Raw genomic sequence first — 19,438 nt, 5'->3', positions numbered from 1 at the left:
TATGTTTATTTGGCCTAATAAATTAAGCAGATTTCATCTTGGCTTCCACTCTATATTAGATCTACTTGCTGTATGAGAACTGCTCAGAATGAATGCACTAGCTGAATATAAACTATGTGTAATGTTTGCAAACTTCTTACTAAAAGTTCAGCCATGCTAACAAAAGAATATAAACGAACTGCTCACTTTAAATTTTATTCAAAAACGAATAATTATTAAAGCATGTTTTACAGTAGCTATACTTAAATTATATGAATTCACCTAAAATAGTTTTCATAAATTTTTGTTATCAATATTGATGAAAAAGCTAAAATACACAACTGTGTTTTGCACAAGTTCAATACAGAGCAAGAAACAGCAACAAATCATACATGAAAACTAATTTAAATAGTCCAACATCAAATTATATATATCTCAAACAACTTAAGCTTCATCATCCATTCCAATCAAAATAGCAGTGATATCGTATCTTTCGAAAAACTTTACAGATTATGTTAAATCTATTTATGTACACACACACTTCACTCTTTAATTGCACTGAAATATTCTATTTGTGTTTACATTCTAACACAATTTTTTTCCACAGAATTCAAGAACATACAATTTCAGCTTAAACATAAAACTTTAACAGATACATGAAAGCTTGCTGAAACTGGAAATCACAAAGTAATTCATTAAATTGAAAAAACTAATAGTTAGGGAAACTGGCTTTGGCATTTAATGGACACAGTGTGTTTATGAACACTTGAAGCCGTAGTGATCTGTTATTAATTAGCCAGTAACCGCAAAAATTTCACCCCAAAAGAATTGTGTATAATAGACTGATACACTAATGCTAACTATGGAGAAAAAGGGCATTCTGGCACAAATATTCCATTAAATTGTAAGCCAATTTTGGTACCGACCTAATAATACCAAATTAATCTAGTAATGTTCAGACAAAATTATGTATACATTAGTATTGTTTCTATTAAATAACACAGAAACACCTTATGGAAAATGCCTTTTCAAAAATATATATATTTATTCTAGCATGTTGCTCTTCGCCCTATATTAACAATTGTTATGAAAGAAGAAATTTACTATAAAAAATACGGTTTTAAATTACAGGGTTCCCATGTGCCAGGGAATTTTAATTTCAAAAATCAGGGGATAGTCAGGGAAAGTAGCAAATTTTTTACAAAAATCTGGAATATTCCTACATCATATCTGGAAAATAACCAGTCTTAAAATTGTCAGTAACAGTAATCTGTTATATAGATTCGAGTTAAATAATTCTAACATCTGTTACATGTTGCAAAAATTTCACATTTTAATTAAACTGAAATGTTCCCAACCTCATTTAATATTTTTTTTACACAGCAATTCTAATATTTCACATTACAAATAAAAGAATAAGTTTTCTGATGAAAATATGGTCTCAATTTTCATTGAAATTTACCTAGAATATCTGGAAAAGTCAGGGAGTTTTTTTTCTGAAATTGAGTGGGAACCCTGAATTAATTTGGTTTTATTTGAAAAAATTCACAAAATGTAGATGCAATGCAAGAAAAAATTTTTGAAGTTAGTTGAAAGGACTCTCCTTTTTTTAACTTTCTACAATGTTTGCAAAAATTCTCAACATATGTCCAGAAATATAAGGTATATAATTTTTGTCTTAACAGTACTTTTAAATTTACATCCCCTCTACAGTTTAAGTAACCAAAAGTAAGGAAATGATAATATAAATAGATAATCCAAAAATCAGCAAGCTTTCATGAATAAAGGAACAGTAAAAACATATTTATAAAACTCAAGTATATATTACCTATTGATTGCCAGCAATCATGTTTCATCCATTATTTTTAGAATACATACATATCATATAAACTTTAAAAACAAAACAATTACAAAAAACAGAGCAAGAAATAAAAAGGTAATTTGAATTGCTTAGTTTTAAAAATATGTACAAATGGCACTTTCATACTTCTGTACATTCCTCAAAAGAAATATACACCATATATTTGTCATATATATATATAATTAATATACTATTTTGACTAAGATTTGTGTTAATAAATTATTATAATCATTTTATAAGAAAGAGAAAGATATGCTTTTTTTTTTTTCGTATTCAAATTCTAAGAATCTATGTTCAAGTATTACAATGTATACCAAGCGTTAAAAAATTTATTTGTGCTGGCATTTTAGAAAAGACACAAAAACATATCGAATTTAAAAAGTTTAATTTTAGTTAATTTAATGATATGTTTATGATTTTTTTTTAATAAAAAACAATAAGCATTGTTACTTGGATTTGAAAAGTGCTATAATTACAGTGTCGACTGAAAAAAGATTTCTAAATCAAACTGAATTGATTATGTGTGAGTTAAGTCTTTTTCAAAGATTTCATGAAAAAGTCAAATTTAACTTAAAATAGCAAACTAATGAAAATAATTTAGTGAAATCTCTAACATATATTCTAACACAATCATTCACATATCATTCGCCTAGATCTAATTTTCATAAATAGCACTAAAATGCTAAGTAATAATGCAAGTTGTTAAACTAACAGTTAAAGGATTAGCTATACTTTTAAAACAGTATATTAAAATCAAAGCAATTTTAATAGGCTTCAAATTTGTAAAAAGTTAACCTTTTTCTAACAAAGCAAAGTTCTAATTTTAAAAAAAAATTATGCACAACAGCGTTTTTGTATATTACTTTTTCGATAAAGATAGCTTTTACCTAACAAACAGTGGCGTGAAGAACATCTCCGCAGAACGCACCGGGGTTGAGGACGTGCGCTTTAGAAAAAAACTGAGATACAGTAAATATATTTTTTTACTTATAAGACTTTTTAATTCATGTAATGATAATTAATCTTAACTACATTTTGAATTTAATTATTGTAATATCAGTAACTACTTTCTTGTATCAATAAGATATATTTCATTTCAATCTGGTAAGTGTTCAATTCAGTAGCTTTTCATTGCAATTACGATATATTTTTATCTTAAAATTACTGTTTATAAATACCCAATATGACTTTGCCATAGTGGTTTTGTTTCTTTGCATAATTTAAAATTATTGTGGTAAGTCTAGGATAGGGCAAATTTGTATATATTAGCGGGGAGGTGCCCCCAAATCTATTTACGCCACTGGTAATAAATCAGCGATACATTTTTGTGATAAACTTCATTAAAAAAATATATGGATGGTAAGGAAAACCAGTAAACAAGAATTAATATAAAGTTGGAAATATATCAACCGATAGTTTATTATTTGCCAAAATCCCATTGACACATCTTTTTTTTTTTTTTTTTTTTTTNTTATTTTTTTTTTTTTTTTTTTTTTTACAAAGATTTTTTTCTAATTGCCAAATTACTTTAAATAGTAATTCATATATATGATTTTGATATAGTTCAAAATTGTACCTTCCCTTTTCGGGGTATTTTCATTAAAATCTGGTTNAATATTACTTTGCCGTAGAGGTTTTGTTTCTTTGCATAATTTAAAATTATTGTGGTAAGTCTAGGATAGGGCAAATTTATATATATTAGAGGGGAGGTGCCCCAAGTCTATTTACGCCACTGGTAATAAATCAGCGATACATTTTTGTGATAAACTTCATTTAAAAAATATATGGATGGTAAGGAAAACCAGTAAACAGGAATTAATATAAAGTTGGAAATATATCAACCAATAGTTTATTATTTGCCAAAATCCCATAACACATCTTTTTTTCTTTCTAATTACCAAATTACTTTAAATAGTAATTCATATATATGATTTTGATATAGTTCAATATTGTACCTTCCCTTTTCGGGGTATTTTCATTAAAATCTGGTTCTCTATGATTTGAGCATTTCCTTACTTATTTAAATAAATCAAGGTAATAATTTAAAGGTACTTAAAAGTAAGCAAGAAGGAAATTTTGGACTAAATTCATAGAGCCAAATTTACTAAAGAGGGCTTTAAATAGAGCACTTACATCTGCAGATAATTTATTTATTTTAAATATTATTCTAAGTAGTAATATAATTTATAATTCAAATTTTGATATGTATAATAGCATTTATCAAAATACTGAATACCACATTATTTAAACAATAATGAATACCAAATCACATTATTGTTTGCCTCTTACTGCAAAATCAATAAAGAGCAAATTATACAATCACTAATAATGATATTTTTCCATTCTATGAGAAATAATTTTCCATAGCAACTTTTACTATGTACTATAAATAAGCAAAAGAAACATTCAATTAAATATAGCATTTAATTGTATGAAAAGCAACAACCACTTTTTTTTAAAAAAAAGTATTGGAAATACATCACTCAAATAATTATTCTGCAAACAAATTAGTTCATATAATTTTTTATTATTTTTTAGTTTTACTCATTATAACGTGAAATATATATTAAAAAAATTGCTGTGTTTTGGATTAAATAATAAAGATAATAATTTATTTAAATGACAAATTTTAAGAATTTTTTTACATTTAAAAAGTAATTACTTGAGATATAATTTTCTAAATTTTTTTAAACCATTTTTCATGTTCATTATTAATATCTTATTATAATATATTAACCTTTTGCTTACTGCACCTAACATGATGAATGCATTCTGATCCACCTATCGTAAAACAAAGGGTTAATTAATATTTAATTAATGGAATGCATAACTTGGAAATTCTGAGTCTAAAACAATCAAATTAAAATTGTCTTCATATTGACAATAAATATGTACAATTCAAAATGAAATTATAACTAAAAATGTTAAACTTTTTTTAGTTGGCATCCCTGTATATAAATAAAAATGTGTCCAGAAAAGTCGTGGCGCACTTTTGATCATTTACTGGACAAAAGTGTGCCATGACTTTATGGACACACTGCTTAATTCATTCTAAAATGCACAAAGAAAATAAATATTTCCTAAAGTAACTAATACCCATCAATAATGGTAAATAATGAAATTTAAAACTATTCATTAAATTTGTGAAATAATTAAAAATAAATATTCTTCAAGCATTTTCAATAAAATATTGCATGACATGTCAAAGTTGATAAAATTTTCCTAAATAATCAGTAAAAATATTTTTTTAAAAATTAATTACCTGTTTTATATTTATCATTATTTGTCGTAAGCAATTTATAATAAATATTCTAAAAATTTTTGCAAAATAAAAATTACATGTACCAGTCAGATTTTGCCAGTGTAATGTAACTTTTTAAAAAAAAAAGAGGGTAAACCCATATTTTTTCAAACAATAATTTAAATTAAAAAAGTAACCATAGAAACATGGGATAATTTACCCTAATCAAAATTTGCGACAATGTTTAAATTATATTACAATGAATTTCCATTAGTTCATATATTTTTGTACATATCAATATTTCCAACTATATACAGTACATTTTCAATCCATTGTTTTTCTTTTTAATTCTTCAATAAGAGTATTCTTTTATATATAAAATCAGTTTTTTTTTCTTCATGCAATACTTAAAATTATTTCTTCAATAAAGTTTTTGATTTACTATCAAGGGAGACATTCCACATAATTTTCAGGTATTAGACCAGTTCGTCCATTTAAACAGCCTTCTAACCAGCCTGGTTCCCTTGATTGCCGTACTGCAAAAGTAGAAGTGGTTTAAAGAACACAATAGAATAATAATTACCGATTAATGTATAAAACAATGCTGGATTATCCATTAGGCCAGACTAGGCCATGGCCTGGGGCCCCCTTAAAATGGATTTTTTGAAAATAAATTTTAAAAAATTATGAAAAACAATCATTTTTTAAAAAAAAAATCTATTTCAAATATATATTAATAAAATAAGATAATTTTTTTACATAATGTTAATCATATTTATTTATTACTTATTTCAGTTATTATTTATAAGTATTATTATAAATAATAACTAAAGTATTATTATTTTTTAGTTCTAATTTAACAAAATAAAGTAAAATTTTTATTTCTTTTATTTTAAATATACTTTCTTAAATAAAAAGATACAGTAGAGCGCCGACTATCCGAACTGCTCGGGACCGAGCGTCGTTCGGATAATGAAAAGTTCGGATAGTTGGAAGGTTGTATAAAATCTAGTTTAAATTATCATGATTTATACACTAACTTGCCTTCACACTTTTTCCAGGTTTAGGACTGGCAGTACTATCTAAAATAGCTCTGTTTTAAAAAAAAATTTCAAATTTTAAGTATTTTTATTTATTTTTTTTAAGACTTTTTTAATCATATTTCAACTTTTTAAATTATTTTTTGTCAATTACTGATTTAACCACATTTTTCTTTATTTTCATTACAAAAGAAATCCAGCAAAGACTTTTGTTTCAAAGAAGATGCTCTTTTTTGAGCAGCCATATCCCTTATTCTTTTAAATAAATCAACTGAACTGGATCAACATCATTTTGGCGTTCTATTCAATTCATTGCAATATCGAATGAATTGCATGCTTCTATATGAGAAGGTCCACTATTTTGAACTTGATCACCTACGTCTTCCTCTTCGTCTGTGGAGTTCCGATTTTCATTCAAAATTTTAGCAACTATTTCATCATCATTTGAAATACCTGGACATTTTCAGTGTCTCGACACCAGTCTTCTATTTCGTCTGCAGCATAACCTGGCTTCTTTTCATCCGAATGATCTAATTTTTCAGAAATTTAGAAAAATTGTTGATAAGTTAAAAAGTATTCTAAACTTTGAAAAAAAAAAATCGGACACATTTCGGATAATTGGACGTTCGGATAATAAGGGTTCGGATAATCGGCGCTCTACTGTATATAAATATTTTTATAGTTGAATAAATAAAAAATGTACAAAAAAAAATTCAATCTAAGGGCCCCAAAAATTTGAATTTGACAGGGCCCAGCATAGGCTTAATTCGGCACTGGTATAAAATCAATAATTACTGTTCTAAGGAAGTCACTAGAAGTGTCACATCTTTAGAAAATAATAAATAAAGCAAATCTTTATGATTGATAAAAGTTCATAAGCAATTCCAAACACTCTATGATAGATTATAAGCTATTCCCAACACCCTGTGATAGAGTATAAGCTATTCCCAACAACCTATAATAGATTATAAGCAATTTTCAATGCTCCATGATATTAGTGCATTCGAAAATATAATTTCAATATAATTCATAAAGTTTTTTAAGCCATCTTTAATAAAAATAATTGCAAAAAGAAGGGGATACTACACTAAGGAAATTTTCTTAAGAAAAAAATACTTAACTTAAAAATTTATAGGATACACTTTATTAGTTATTTCAGGAAGCTTTAAAGATTAAATAAAATTTGCGAATAAAAAATTGAATTGGAATGCACAGTACAAATATAATACTAGTGTGATGAATTGCAGCGCATAGAAAAAGATTTAGTCTCGCTAACTGCATAATGGGAAAGTTAAAAATATAACTATTTTCTGCTTTTCCTGTTAGTGCAAAAAATCTGAGAAAAAAAATTATATTTATGATCCCCAGGGCATCATCAGGGCGACACTGTCACGAAATGTTACAGAGTTCTTGCAGAAAGATTTTTCCCTTGGGAAGTTAAAAATTTTGGTTCAGCAGAAATTTGTGATTTTTTTCCCTGCAGGATTGTATTTAAAAGATACATTTCTCAAGCATCAGAGGAGAATGAAATGCTCCTGATTTTTAGGCTCTAATTTGAGAATTTAAAAAAAAAATAGATAATGATTGGTTTCCGCTAGAACTTTAAATAGATAATATTAAAAAAAATCATGAAAGTTTAAAAAGATTAATCATATTTTTTCTTTAAATTTTCAGAAAGAACATAATATTTTATATTTTAATAAAATATGATAGTGAGTGGGGATTTTGTTACCAATTCTGATTTGTAGCAAAAGAATTAATCAATCAATGTGGTACATTTGTCCTTGTTTTTAATTTGGTTGAAATAAAATCAATCCAATATTTTTAATATATTACACAAATGAAAATATTAAATCACGCATTTGAGTCAACACTTAATCGCTCACAATTCTGGACGATTATTTTTTATAGAGTGATAATGATTTACAAAATGTAAAAAAGAAATAATTAGACAGTTTTTTCTTAACAAAATGTAAAAATATCATCAATAATATAAGAATAAAAAAAAGATTATATATTAAATAAAAGAAAAAAATTATATATTAAATAATTTTTTTTTTTTTGCAAACACAATGTTTCTGTTACTCTAAATTAGTAACATATATATTTGTTATCTATAAGAGTACTTTGAAGAAAGATATTAGTGTTAGGGAGTTTTGTAGCAGAAGCCAGAAATTTTTTTACCACAGGTTTTATGATGCAATTCCTAAACCTTTTATATGAATTTCTTTTTCCTATAATTTTTCCCTGATATGGAAAAGCAGAAATTAGTTATCTTTTTAGCTTTTTTTCAAAAATTTACTTGCAGGACTGTAGCACTTTTACCATATATCAAATAAGTTACATATATAATGCATATGTGTACATAATTAATTTTTATAATGCATGAAATTAGCAAAATTTGATAAACAAAGTTTCATTATTTTACATGTTTTATAACTATTAACATATTTAAAAGGTCATGAACATTATTAAAGCTTCAAGGAATAGTGCTATTTAAATCCATGCAAAATAAAAGTTTGCACTATTAGAATCTAATTATAATACCCATAAAATTTATAGATTGTGTATAGAAGGAAACTTGCTAAGTGCAATATACAGTGGTGGCCAAAAGTGTGGACACTTTTTGAAAGTTTCATGTTTTTCAACTTTGTGTGCTTGTAGAGTATATTAATTTTCACTTAAATACAAACGTTTATATATCAAATTGAAGGTAATTTAATGTAGAATTTAATAATAAATACAGTATTACAATATCTGTATTACAAAAAAAGTTATGCAATTAATAGTAAGATCTATCTTAGATTTGCATTTTTTNATATCAGTAGCTACTTTCTTGTATCAATAAGATATATTTCATTCCAATCTGGTAAGTGTTCAATTCAGTAGCTTTTCATTGCAATTACGATACATTTTTATCTTAAAATTACTGTTTATAAATACTTCAATATTACTTTGCCGTAGAGGTTTTGTTTCTTTGCATAATTTAAAATTATTGTGGTAAGTCTAGGATAGGGCAAATTTATATATATTAGAGGGGAGGTGCCCCAAGTCTATTTACGCCACTGGTAATAAATCAGCGATACATTTTTGTGATAAACTTCATTTAAAAAATATATGGATGGTAAGGAAAACCAGTAAACAGGAATTAATATAAAGTTGGAAATATATCAACCAATAGTTTATTATTTGCCAAAATCCCATAACACATCTTTTTTTCTTTCTAATTACCAAATTACTTTAAATAGTAATTCATATATATGATTTTGATATAGTTCAATATTGTACCTTCCCTTTTCGGGGTATTTTCATTAAAATCTGGTGCTCTATGATTTGAGCATTTCCTTACTTATTTAAATAAATCAACGTAATAATTTAAAGGTACTTAAAAGTAAGCAAGAAGGAAATTTTGGACTAAATTCATAGAGCCAAATTTACTAAAGAGGGCTTTAAATAGAGCACTTACATCTGCAGATAATTTATTTATTTTAAATATTATTCTAAGTAGTAATATATTTTATAATTAAAATTTTGATATGTATAATAGCATTTATCAAAATACTGAATACCACATTATTTAAACAATAATGAATACCAAATCACAATATTGTTTGCCTCTTACTGCAAAATCAACTATAAAGTGCAAATTATACAATCACCAATAATGATTTCCATGAGAAATAATTTTCCATAGCAACTTTTACTATGTACTTTAAATAAGCAAAATAAACATTCAATTCAATATAGTATTTAATTGTATGAAAAGCAACAATCAATTTTTTAAAAAGTATTGGAAATACATCACTCAAATAATTATTCTGCAGGCAAATTAGTTCATATAATTTTTTTAAAGTTTTACTACGCTAAATATATATATAAAAAAATTGCTGTGCTTTGGATTAAATAATAAAGATAATAATTTATTTAAATGACAAATTGTAAGAATTTTTTTACATTTAAAATGTAATTGCTTGAGATATATTTTTCTAAATTTTTTAAAATCATTTTTCATGTCCATTATTAATATCTTATTATAATATATTAAGCTTTTGCTTACGGCACTTAACATGATGAATCCATTCTGATCCACCTATCGTAAAGCAAAGGGTTAATTAATATTTAATTAATGGAATGCATAACTTGGAAATTCTGTGTCTAAAAAATAGTCTAAAATAATCAAATTGAAATTGTCTTTATATTGACAATAAATATGTACAATTTAAAATGAAATTATAACTAAAAATGTTCAACTTTTTTTAGTGGGCATAAATACAAATGCGTCCAGAAAAGTCATGACGCACTTATGATCATTGACTGGACAAAAGTATGCCATGACTTTATGGACACACTGCATAATTCATTCAAAAATGCACAAAGAAAATAAATATTTCTTAAAGTTACTAATACCCATCAATAATGGTAATAAATAAAATTTAAAACTATTCATTAAATTTGTGAAATAATTAAAAATAAATATTCTTTAAGCAGTTTCAATAAAATATTGCATGACATGTCACAGTTGATAAAATTTTCCTAAATAATCAGTAAAAATATTTTTTTAAAAATGAATTACCTATTCCATATTCATAGTTATTTGTCGAAAGCTATTTATAATAAATATTCTATAAACATTTACTTGTACCAGCCAGATTTTGCCAGTGTAATGTAACTTTTAAAAAAAAAGAGGGTAAACCCATATTTTTTTCAAAAAATAATTGAAATTGAAAAAGTAACCATAGAAACATGGCATAATTTACCCTAATCAAAATTTGCGACAATGTTTAAATTATATTACAATGAATTTTCATTAGTTCATATAATTTTGTACATATCAATATTTCCAACTATATACAGTAAATTTTCAATCCATTGTTTTTCTTTTTAATTCTTCAATAAGAGTATTCTTTTATATATAAAATCAGTTTTTTTTTCATGCAATACTTAAAATTATTTCTTCAATAAAGTTTTTGATTTACTATCAAGGGAGGCATTCCACATAATTTTCAGGTATTAGACCAGTTCGTCCATTTAAACAGCCTTCTAACCAGCCTGGTTCCCTTGATTGCCGTACTGAAAAAATAAAAGTGGTTTAAAGAACACAATAGGTTAATAATTATCGATTAATGTATAAAACAGTACTGGATTACCCATTAGGCCATGGCCTGGGGCCCCAAATGATTTAGGGGCCCCCAATGATTTAGGAGGAACCTTAAAATGGCCTTTTTGAAAAAAAAATATTTAAAAATTAAGAAAAACAATGCTTTTTTTAAAAAAAAATCTATTTCAAATATATATTAATAAAATAAGATAATTTTTTTTACATATTGTTAATCATAATTTTTTATTACTTACTTCAGTTATTATTTATAAGTATTATTATAAATATCAACTAAAGTATTATTTTTTAGTTCTAATATAACAAAATAAAGTAAAATTTAATTTATTATTATTTATTTAAATTTTAAATATGCTCTCTTAAATGGAAAGATATATAAATATTTCTGTATTTGAATAAATAAAAAATATACGAGAAAATTTTTGATCTAAGGGCCCAAAAATTTTAATTCAACAGGGCCTCACATACGCTTAATCTGGCACTGGTATAAAATCAATAATTACTGTTCTAAAGAAGTCACTATAAGTGTCACATCTTTAGATAATATTAAATAAAACAAATCTTTATGCTTTATAAAAGTTTATAAGAAATTCCCAACACTCTATGATAGATTATAAACAATTCCCAACACCCTATAATAGATTATAAGCAATTCTCAATGCTCCATGATATTAGTGCATTCGAAAATATAATTTCAATACGCTTCATAAAGTTTTTTAAGGCATCCTTAATAGAAATAATTGCAAAAAAAAAAAGAGGGATACTACACTAAGGAAAGTTTCTTAAGAAAAAAATATCTAACTTAAAAATTTATAGGACACACTTTATTGGTTATTTAAGGAAGCTTGAAAGATTAAATAAAATTTTTGAATAAAAAATTGAATTGGAATGCACAGTACAAATATAATACTAGTGAGCTGAATTGCAGCGCATAGAAAAAGTTTTAGTCTCGCTAACTACATTATGGGAAAGTTAAAAAATATTGCTATTTTCTGCTTTTCCTGTTAGTGCAAAAAATCTGAGAGATTTTTTCTTATTTATGATTCCCAGGGCAGAATCGGGCAACACTGTCACAAAATGTTACTGAGTTCATGCAGAAAGATTTTTCCTTAGGGAAGTTAAAAATTTTGGTTCAGCAGAAATTTAGAATTTTTTTTCCTGCCGATTTATATTTAAAAGATACATTTCTCACGCATCAGAGGAGAATGAAATGCTCTTGATTTTTCTGCTCTCATTTGAGAATTAAAAAAAATTTGATAATGACTGGTTTCAGCTAAAACTTTAAATAGATAATATTAAAAAAAAAATCAAGAAAGTTTCAAAAGATAGTTCAGTCTAGAAATCATATTTTATCTTTAAATTTTTTTTAAAGAACATAGTATTTTATATCTTAATAAAATATGATAGTGAGTGGAGATTTTGTTACCAATTCTGATTTGTAGCAAAAGAATTAATTAATCAATGTGGTACATCTGTCCTTCTTGTTTTTAATTTGGTTGTAATAAAATCGATCCTTTATTTTTAATATATTACGCAGATGAAAATATTAAATCACGCATTTGAGTCCACACTTAATCGCTCACAGTTTGGGACAATTCCATCGCAAATATGTGGGGTTTTTTATAATTTTTTTTTTGCAATTATTGCTACAAATTTTTACTTAGTTTTTTGAAATCCTGATGTCTTTTGCTCAGTTAATATTCTTGATTCCGCGTGATTCTTTTTATATCGATTTTATTATGATATGTGAAGTATGAATTGCCGATTTAAAAAATCAACTCTTTGACATGTTCGGTATCAATGTTAATCCATGTGGTGCGTGTTTCGATCGTTTTCTCGACCATTATTTCTATGCATTTTCACGTTTAAAAAATAATGTCGAATTTTTCCCCCTTACTTATTAAATTATTTTATTGTTTGTATTAATGTGGCGATTTCATCATTTTTTCGGCAGTTATTGCTATTCCTACGGATTTCCTCGGAATTTTTAAAATTCCGGTTATTTTTAAGTTAATATTATTTTTACACAAAAAAATTTAATTGCACATTTAAATAATAATTTTTTGACACATTCAATTTACATTGATAAAATCCATTTAGTGTTTCAATTGAATTTTTGGTAGTTATCGATATTGATTTTTACGTGGTTTTTAAATATTCAGATATATTTCAGACAATATGGGAAACTCAAATCGCGCATTTAAATATTTACTCTTTAACGCACTAATTCTATCGATTGTTTATGCCAATTATAGCTATTAATTTCCATCTAACTCTTAAAATTCGTTATTTTTAATACGATATTATTTATTATAACAACCCAATTTCAAAACGAAACATGCACTGGAGTAACCCCTTTTTGGAAGAATCCGATTTGCGTGATTTCTTTGTCGATCTTCTTTTCGGTAGTTACTGCTACAGATTTCCTGATTTTTGATTATTTTTTATAGAGTGATATAAAATTTACAGATTATGTATACAAGGAAACATGTTAAGTGCAATATATATTAACTTTTTAAAAATTACATTCCTTATAAATATATTTAGCGTAATTCCATACCCATATAGAAAATTTAAATCAGGTCACATTCAAGCATGAGTAAAGTAATTTGTTTTATAACATATTTTTAAAAGGTCACGAACATTATTAAAGCTTCAAGGAATAGTGCTATTTAAATCCATGCAAAATAATTGCACTATTAGAATCTAATTATAATACCCATAAAATTTATAGATTGTGTATACAAGGAAACTTGTTAAGTGCAATATATATATATTAACTTTTTAAAAATTACATTCCTTATAGCATAATAATAGCCATAAAGAAAATTTAAATCAGGTCACATTCAAACAAACTTGAAAGCATGAGTAAAGTAATTTCTTTTATAAATATAAACAAGAAATAAGATAATTTTAAAACAAAATTACATACCATTATATATAATTTGGTTTGGTTCGAAGGAAAGTTCTGATTCATTTTCACCCACACATGCATAAAGGGTTCGGACACGTCTGGAATTAAAATCAAAAATATTTAAAATTCAAAAACTTCATAAAATTTTTATAAGTTTCAAATATTAAAAAAAAAGCAGTTGTTGCTCGTGAAAAGCAAGGTTGTGGTCTTTTATTGATACTATTCTAATGGATAAAATATTATTGGCAAGTCTGTATATTTACATCATTTTAAATTGAACTCCTGAAAATTATCACAATATATGAAATTGGGAAAGCGTTAGTTGATGCTATTACATAATTGTGGCTAAAGCATATGTTTATTTTTTAAAATGTTGAAATGCCTAAAAGCGTTTTATGAATAGGAAACATTTTTATGCATTCTAATAAATCAAAAACGTGATTAACAAGGCATTAGATTAAAATTTATTTTTAATAAAATATTACGCATGTTACGTGAATTTGTAGACAAAAAAAGAACTTCTGCACTTTATTGAAAATGACAAGCTTAGTCACATATGTATCCTGAAAATAGTATTATTTAACTTTAATGGGGGAGGTTCAAATATTACTTAAGCATGTCATCGACAATTTTGGACCCCCCCTTGTCAAAAAACAACCATATTACATAAGAAATTTGCTCTCCTTTAACTTAGATTTTTATGGAAGTAATCTAATTTTAAGTTTAAATTCAAATAAACAATGCAACTTTGCAAAAAATAAAAGTCACGTTTCAGTTCATTTTATGAAATTTTGAGTCAAATATTGCTTATGAATTTTTTCTCTGTTTCTTCAATAGTAACAACTCTTATACTTCAGAATATCCAAGAAAAAGTTTCGTGAATTTTTTCGTTCTCCAAGCATAATTATTATTTCAAATTTAAAATATTTCTAATTGTAATTTTCCCCCCAAATTTTTTAAACATATTTTTTAAGTAAAGTTTTGAAAATATTGTGATTTTAATGTCTTATGTAGCATAGCTCATAACCCCATCCTCCTTGTCTGAGAAGATAAGCAAATCACGAAACCTCTATCCAAACATAACTGTTATTTCAAATTTGAGGTATTTCTAAATGTAATTTTTTTCCATTTTTCTTCTTCTTTCAAATAGAGATTTGAAAATATTGTGGCTTTCGTGTTTTATGTAGCATTGCTCATAGCCTAATTCCCCTTGTCTGAAAAAGTATGCAAATCACGAAACCCCTCAACCCCTCTCCTCTGTTAGATTCTAATGTGTAGTTTGTCTAAAGTAAAAACTCCCCTCGCCATTCGTCTAAACCTGTGGCGGTGACTATAGCAACGAGACATAACTATTTCAAGTAGGGGTGTGGGGTAATTGTTTAAGACAGGTTTCTGCTCGGGTCAGCGAGTGAGAGGGAATCTTTTCCTTCGGTCTACTGTGTTAGCCCTAGAGTGAAGAGAAGCTACCCTCCCTGAAATGAGCTATTCTTGATTCCATAGCAGCAGAGGGCCTCAGACTTTGTAGCGGGGGGGGGGTTCTTACCATAGACAAACTATAACACATCAATAGGTTTGTTATTTCATATAAGCAATAAAGCATTAATCAAAATATATGGTTAAATGTTTTTGAGGAAAAGAATTATTTACCTTCCGTTTCCAGATGGTACAGAAGATGATGATGAAGAAGATGATGTTGATGGACTAGCAGGAAACCTAACAAAGTTTTTACATTGATTTATTTTCAAAGTACATGTGCATTCAAGAGTTTAAATTCTGTCATTAAAAATTTAAGAAAAGCAATAAATAAGAAAATAATTCATGTAATTTTAAAAAAATGTTGTGAAAAATAAAATTTTAGTTAAAACTTTTAAAAACTATACCATTATAGCAAATATTGTAACTATAGCAAGATGCAAATAAAATATAAAAGGAATACATAAAATGTATTACTTACACACTATTTTGTCGTACTCCACTGATAAAATAATCCCTAGAACCTGCAATGTATATTCATTAGATGAAAAATAATAGGAGATCATGTATGTAAATCAAAATAATTATTTATATTCACTATCAAACTAATGAATTAGTACAAGTTTTTTTTTAGCATACGTTTTTCTCTTTATTATTTTTTTTAATAAAACAATAGAGCCAGTAATTTCCTGGATTACAAAACAAAAATTAACCATGGGAAAATTAATTTCAGTTAGTTCATTTTTGTTTTTGCAAGTTTTTTTAAAAGTATATGTGTTTCTCTTTATTATTTTTTTTGAAGTAAAACAATAAAGCCAGCAATCTCTAGGATTACAAAATAAAAATTAACCCTGGGAATATTAATTTCAGTTAGTTCATTTTCGTCGATTTTTTTTTATCTTAAACTTTATCTTACAATGTAGGATAAAAATCAATTTGATTTTGATTGGTTGGAGTCGTTTTAATCAGGATTAGAGCCATAAGAGTGCCCTAAGGGAGCATGCTTATACCACCCTAAAAATTCCAAAATTATCATCTTTATTTGTATAAATGTTATAACTTATTTTTTTAAAAATATTTTTTAACAATATTTGCTGCATGAACACATAAAATCCATTGAGAGTTTTAAGCACAAAAAAAGGACTCACATTTCAAATTTTCATCATAAATATTTTATTCATTAAATTAAATATAGTTTTTAGCTGCTGCTAATTATACGTATTCAGGCAACTCAAATTTTAATGTGTCAGAGATACACTTATTTCTTTTTTACTCTGCGTTCACAGCAGATTTAATTTAAAGAATTCAACTAACGTATTTTGCAATAAATCAAAGAATCGCAACTCAAATATTTTGTACCTCTAGTTTTTAATAAAGTTGTCACATTCATTGGTTTAGAATCATTGAATAAAATATTCATATTGCTTTTGAAAATTTCTGATGGATGCATGCAAAAGTATGTTTTATAAATATGTGAAATAATTATAAATAATTATTAGAAATATTAGAATACGTGCTTTTCTTTAATGAGGAATTAAAATGATATAATAAAATATATACAATACAATGGATGACATTTAAAAATATAATCAGTGCTGTAATTGAAGTAGCTCAGAGTTACAACCCCAAATTCATAAATGTCAATCTCTAGTTTCTTTCTCAAGAACAACATAGTTTTTTAGTTACACAAGTTCTTTAGTTGGTCATGTTAACACAAGGGAAAATTCTTTAAGGAATTACTCAACTCTAAATAAAGTCATGTGATTTACTTTGGAGTTAATAATCGTTAAGTGATTTTATGCAATTTTATTTCATTGTGTAAATTTTAGTTGAACTCTACTTTACTAATTTTGCTATGTGGCTCATATCAAAAATAACTTCATTTTATATTTCTTTGAACCATGGAAATCCTTGTATAAAAATTGTTCCATTTTCATATGAAGATGTGAAAAATGAGCAAAAATTAAAACATGATGCGTAGCCAAATCTTTCAGCAAAAGATAAGCAATTTTAAGTACTTTTTAAGCACTTAAAAATTTTTTTAAGCACTATATACATTAACAAAATGCAAAAGCATTTTCAAAGACTTTACATAATCATAACAAAATAACTAGTTTCTGTCAAAAAACTATTTCTTGATTATATTAGCCATTATAAAATGATCAAGAGATTTTTGGGTTCGATATCAGAGAGTGGAAAATGAAGCCTGAAATTGAGAGTATCATGCAAAATGCAGCAGAGTAGCACATGAGAGTGCAATAATCTCACCGAACCCAGCTCAGTCAACGCACACGCAGACTCGCAAGTATTTCATAAAACTGTAAAATGATTGGCGCGTTCATACTGGACCAAAGGTATGCCGAAATAGATTGTGAAAACGTTGAATAGAACCATGTGGAAAGCATGCTTTTGCATAAAACGTGGCGAAAATCGGTATGATAAAGAAGAAAAAAAAAATCTCATGAAAAGGGAAAATTAAGCACTTTTTAAAAACATCCAATGAAAAAAGCACCTTCAAGGGCTTTTAAAAAAAGAAAATCGAAAATAAGCACCTTTAAACACCTTTTAAAAACACTACGCACTGTGTAATATATGCATTTTCTAAACAGAAAAAAAATACACAAACCTATAAAAAAATTTTTTTTTCTAACCTGTTGATCCATGCCTCTGATGACCAACAACATCTAACGCCGCTCTACAACTCCTCCTAGGTTTTTCTGCTCCAACAGTTACTGGAATAACATTACCACCTCTACGACTTTCTGCAGTTCGGTTGTCAGTCCTGTTGGGAGAGTGGGCTGGACTGTAGGCTGACTTATCCATCCTCCTGTGCTGTGATGGACTAGTTTTTATAGACTGATTAGTGGAGGCATGGTGGTGTGTAGTGGATGCTGGAGCTGAGTGTGTTGCCAATTGGTGATGGGAGGAACTGGTACGTACTGGGGGAGATCCATGGGACAGAGGCTGGTGATGGGATGAACTAGATTTTAATGATGAGGGAGATGTGTGGGTCAACAGATGATGACTGGAGTTTCCGGTGGATCGAGGCGAATGCAAGGATTCTGAGCTGCTGCTACTAGATGTTTGATGATCTGTATTGAGTTAAACAATTGTTTGTGAAGTAGCATTAAATTCACAAAATATCAAAGAATCTACAAATAATTTGAGATCAAAGTAAAATTCTTAAATTTATACTAAAACTATTAAAATAATGACAGGTTTTAAATGACTTACCTAGTTATCTAAAATAATCTCAAATTTTAAACATCAGCTTTGTTAATATTCATAGATTCAATAGTAAATGAATAAAAAAATTTCTAGCTAATCATTTGTGAATTGAACTAGGAATATCATAGCAGCCCCAAACTCAACGAAAAAAAAATCCTCAAATTTTTCTAATTTATTCTGACTGATTTTAGAAAATCTCCCGAATTTTTTAATTGATGGTTATAGATTTTATTGTTTTTTCTGTTCTATTTGTGTACCACAGATGTATTCCAAACACTTTTACTTAAACAAAGATATTTTTAAACAATTATTAATATAAGCTGAACAAGCATGTGATTTGGGAAACAAATATTTAGATAACAATAAAAAGAAATAATGAATGACACACATATTTTATTTTATGCTCTGCTGTTTATGAGTGATCAATAGCAACTGCACGAGTAACTTTTAGAATCTGTAGGAAACATTTTATGTCAGTTCGAAGAGATGTCTACGATGAAATAAAGTTTTTGCAATATATAATAAAAAATTTATTTCAACAGAGCAATATTTTCTAAAAAATGTTAAATCAACTTTTAGCTAATAT

General features: G+C 26.6%; 1 protein-coding gene across 1 annotated transcript in view; it reads right to left on the bottom strand.

Moving 5' to 3' along the window:
• Positions 1–10,993: 10,993 nt before the first annotated feature.
• Positions 10,994–19,438, bottom strand: part of LOC107447933 (rho GTPase-activating protein 26) — a 187,898-nt gene continuing 179,453 nt past the window's right edge. Inside the window, exons 21-25 of the mRNA XM_043049206.2 lie at positions 18,276–18,716; positions 16,106–16,148; positions 15,799–15,864; positions 14,170–14,249; positions 10,994–11,191 (exon numbers count right to left, since the gene is read on the bottom strand). Of these exons, the coding sequence (XP_042905140.1) occupies positions 11,100–11,191; positions 14,170–14,249; positions 15,799–15,864; positions 16,106–16,148; positions 18,276–18,716 (722 nt within the window). The 3' untranslated portion in view covers positions 10,994–11,099. The remainder of the gene's footprint in view (positions 11,192–14,169; positions 14,250–15,798; positions 15,865–16,105; positions 16,149–18,275; positions 18,717–19,438) is intronic.

Source organism: Parasteatoda tepidariorum, chromosome 9 (assembly GCF_043381705.1).
Source record: "Parasteatoda tepidariorum isolate YZ-2023 chromosome 9, CAS_Ptep_4.0, whole genome shotgun sequence".
Classification (NCBI taxonomy): Eukaryota; Metazoa; Arthropoda; class Arachnida; order Araneae; family Theridiidae; genus Parasteatoda; species Parasteatoda tepidariorum.
Note: the sequence above shows the minus strand (reverse complement) of the source record. Positions and strands in the feature narration are given on the sequence as shown.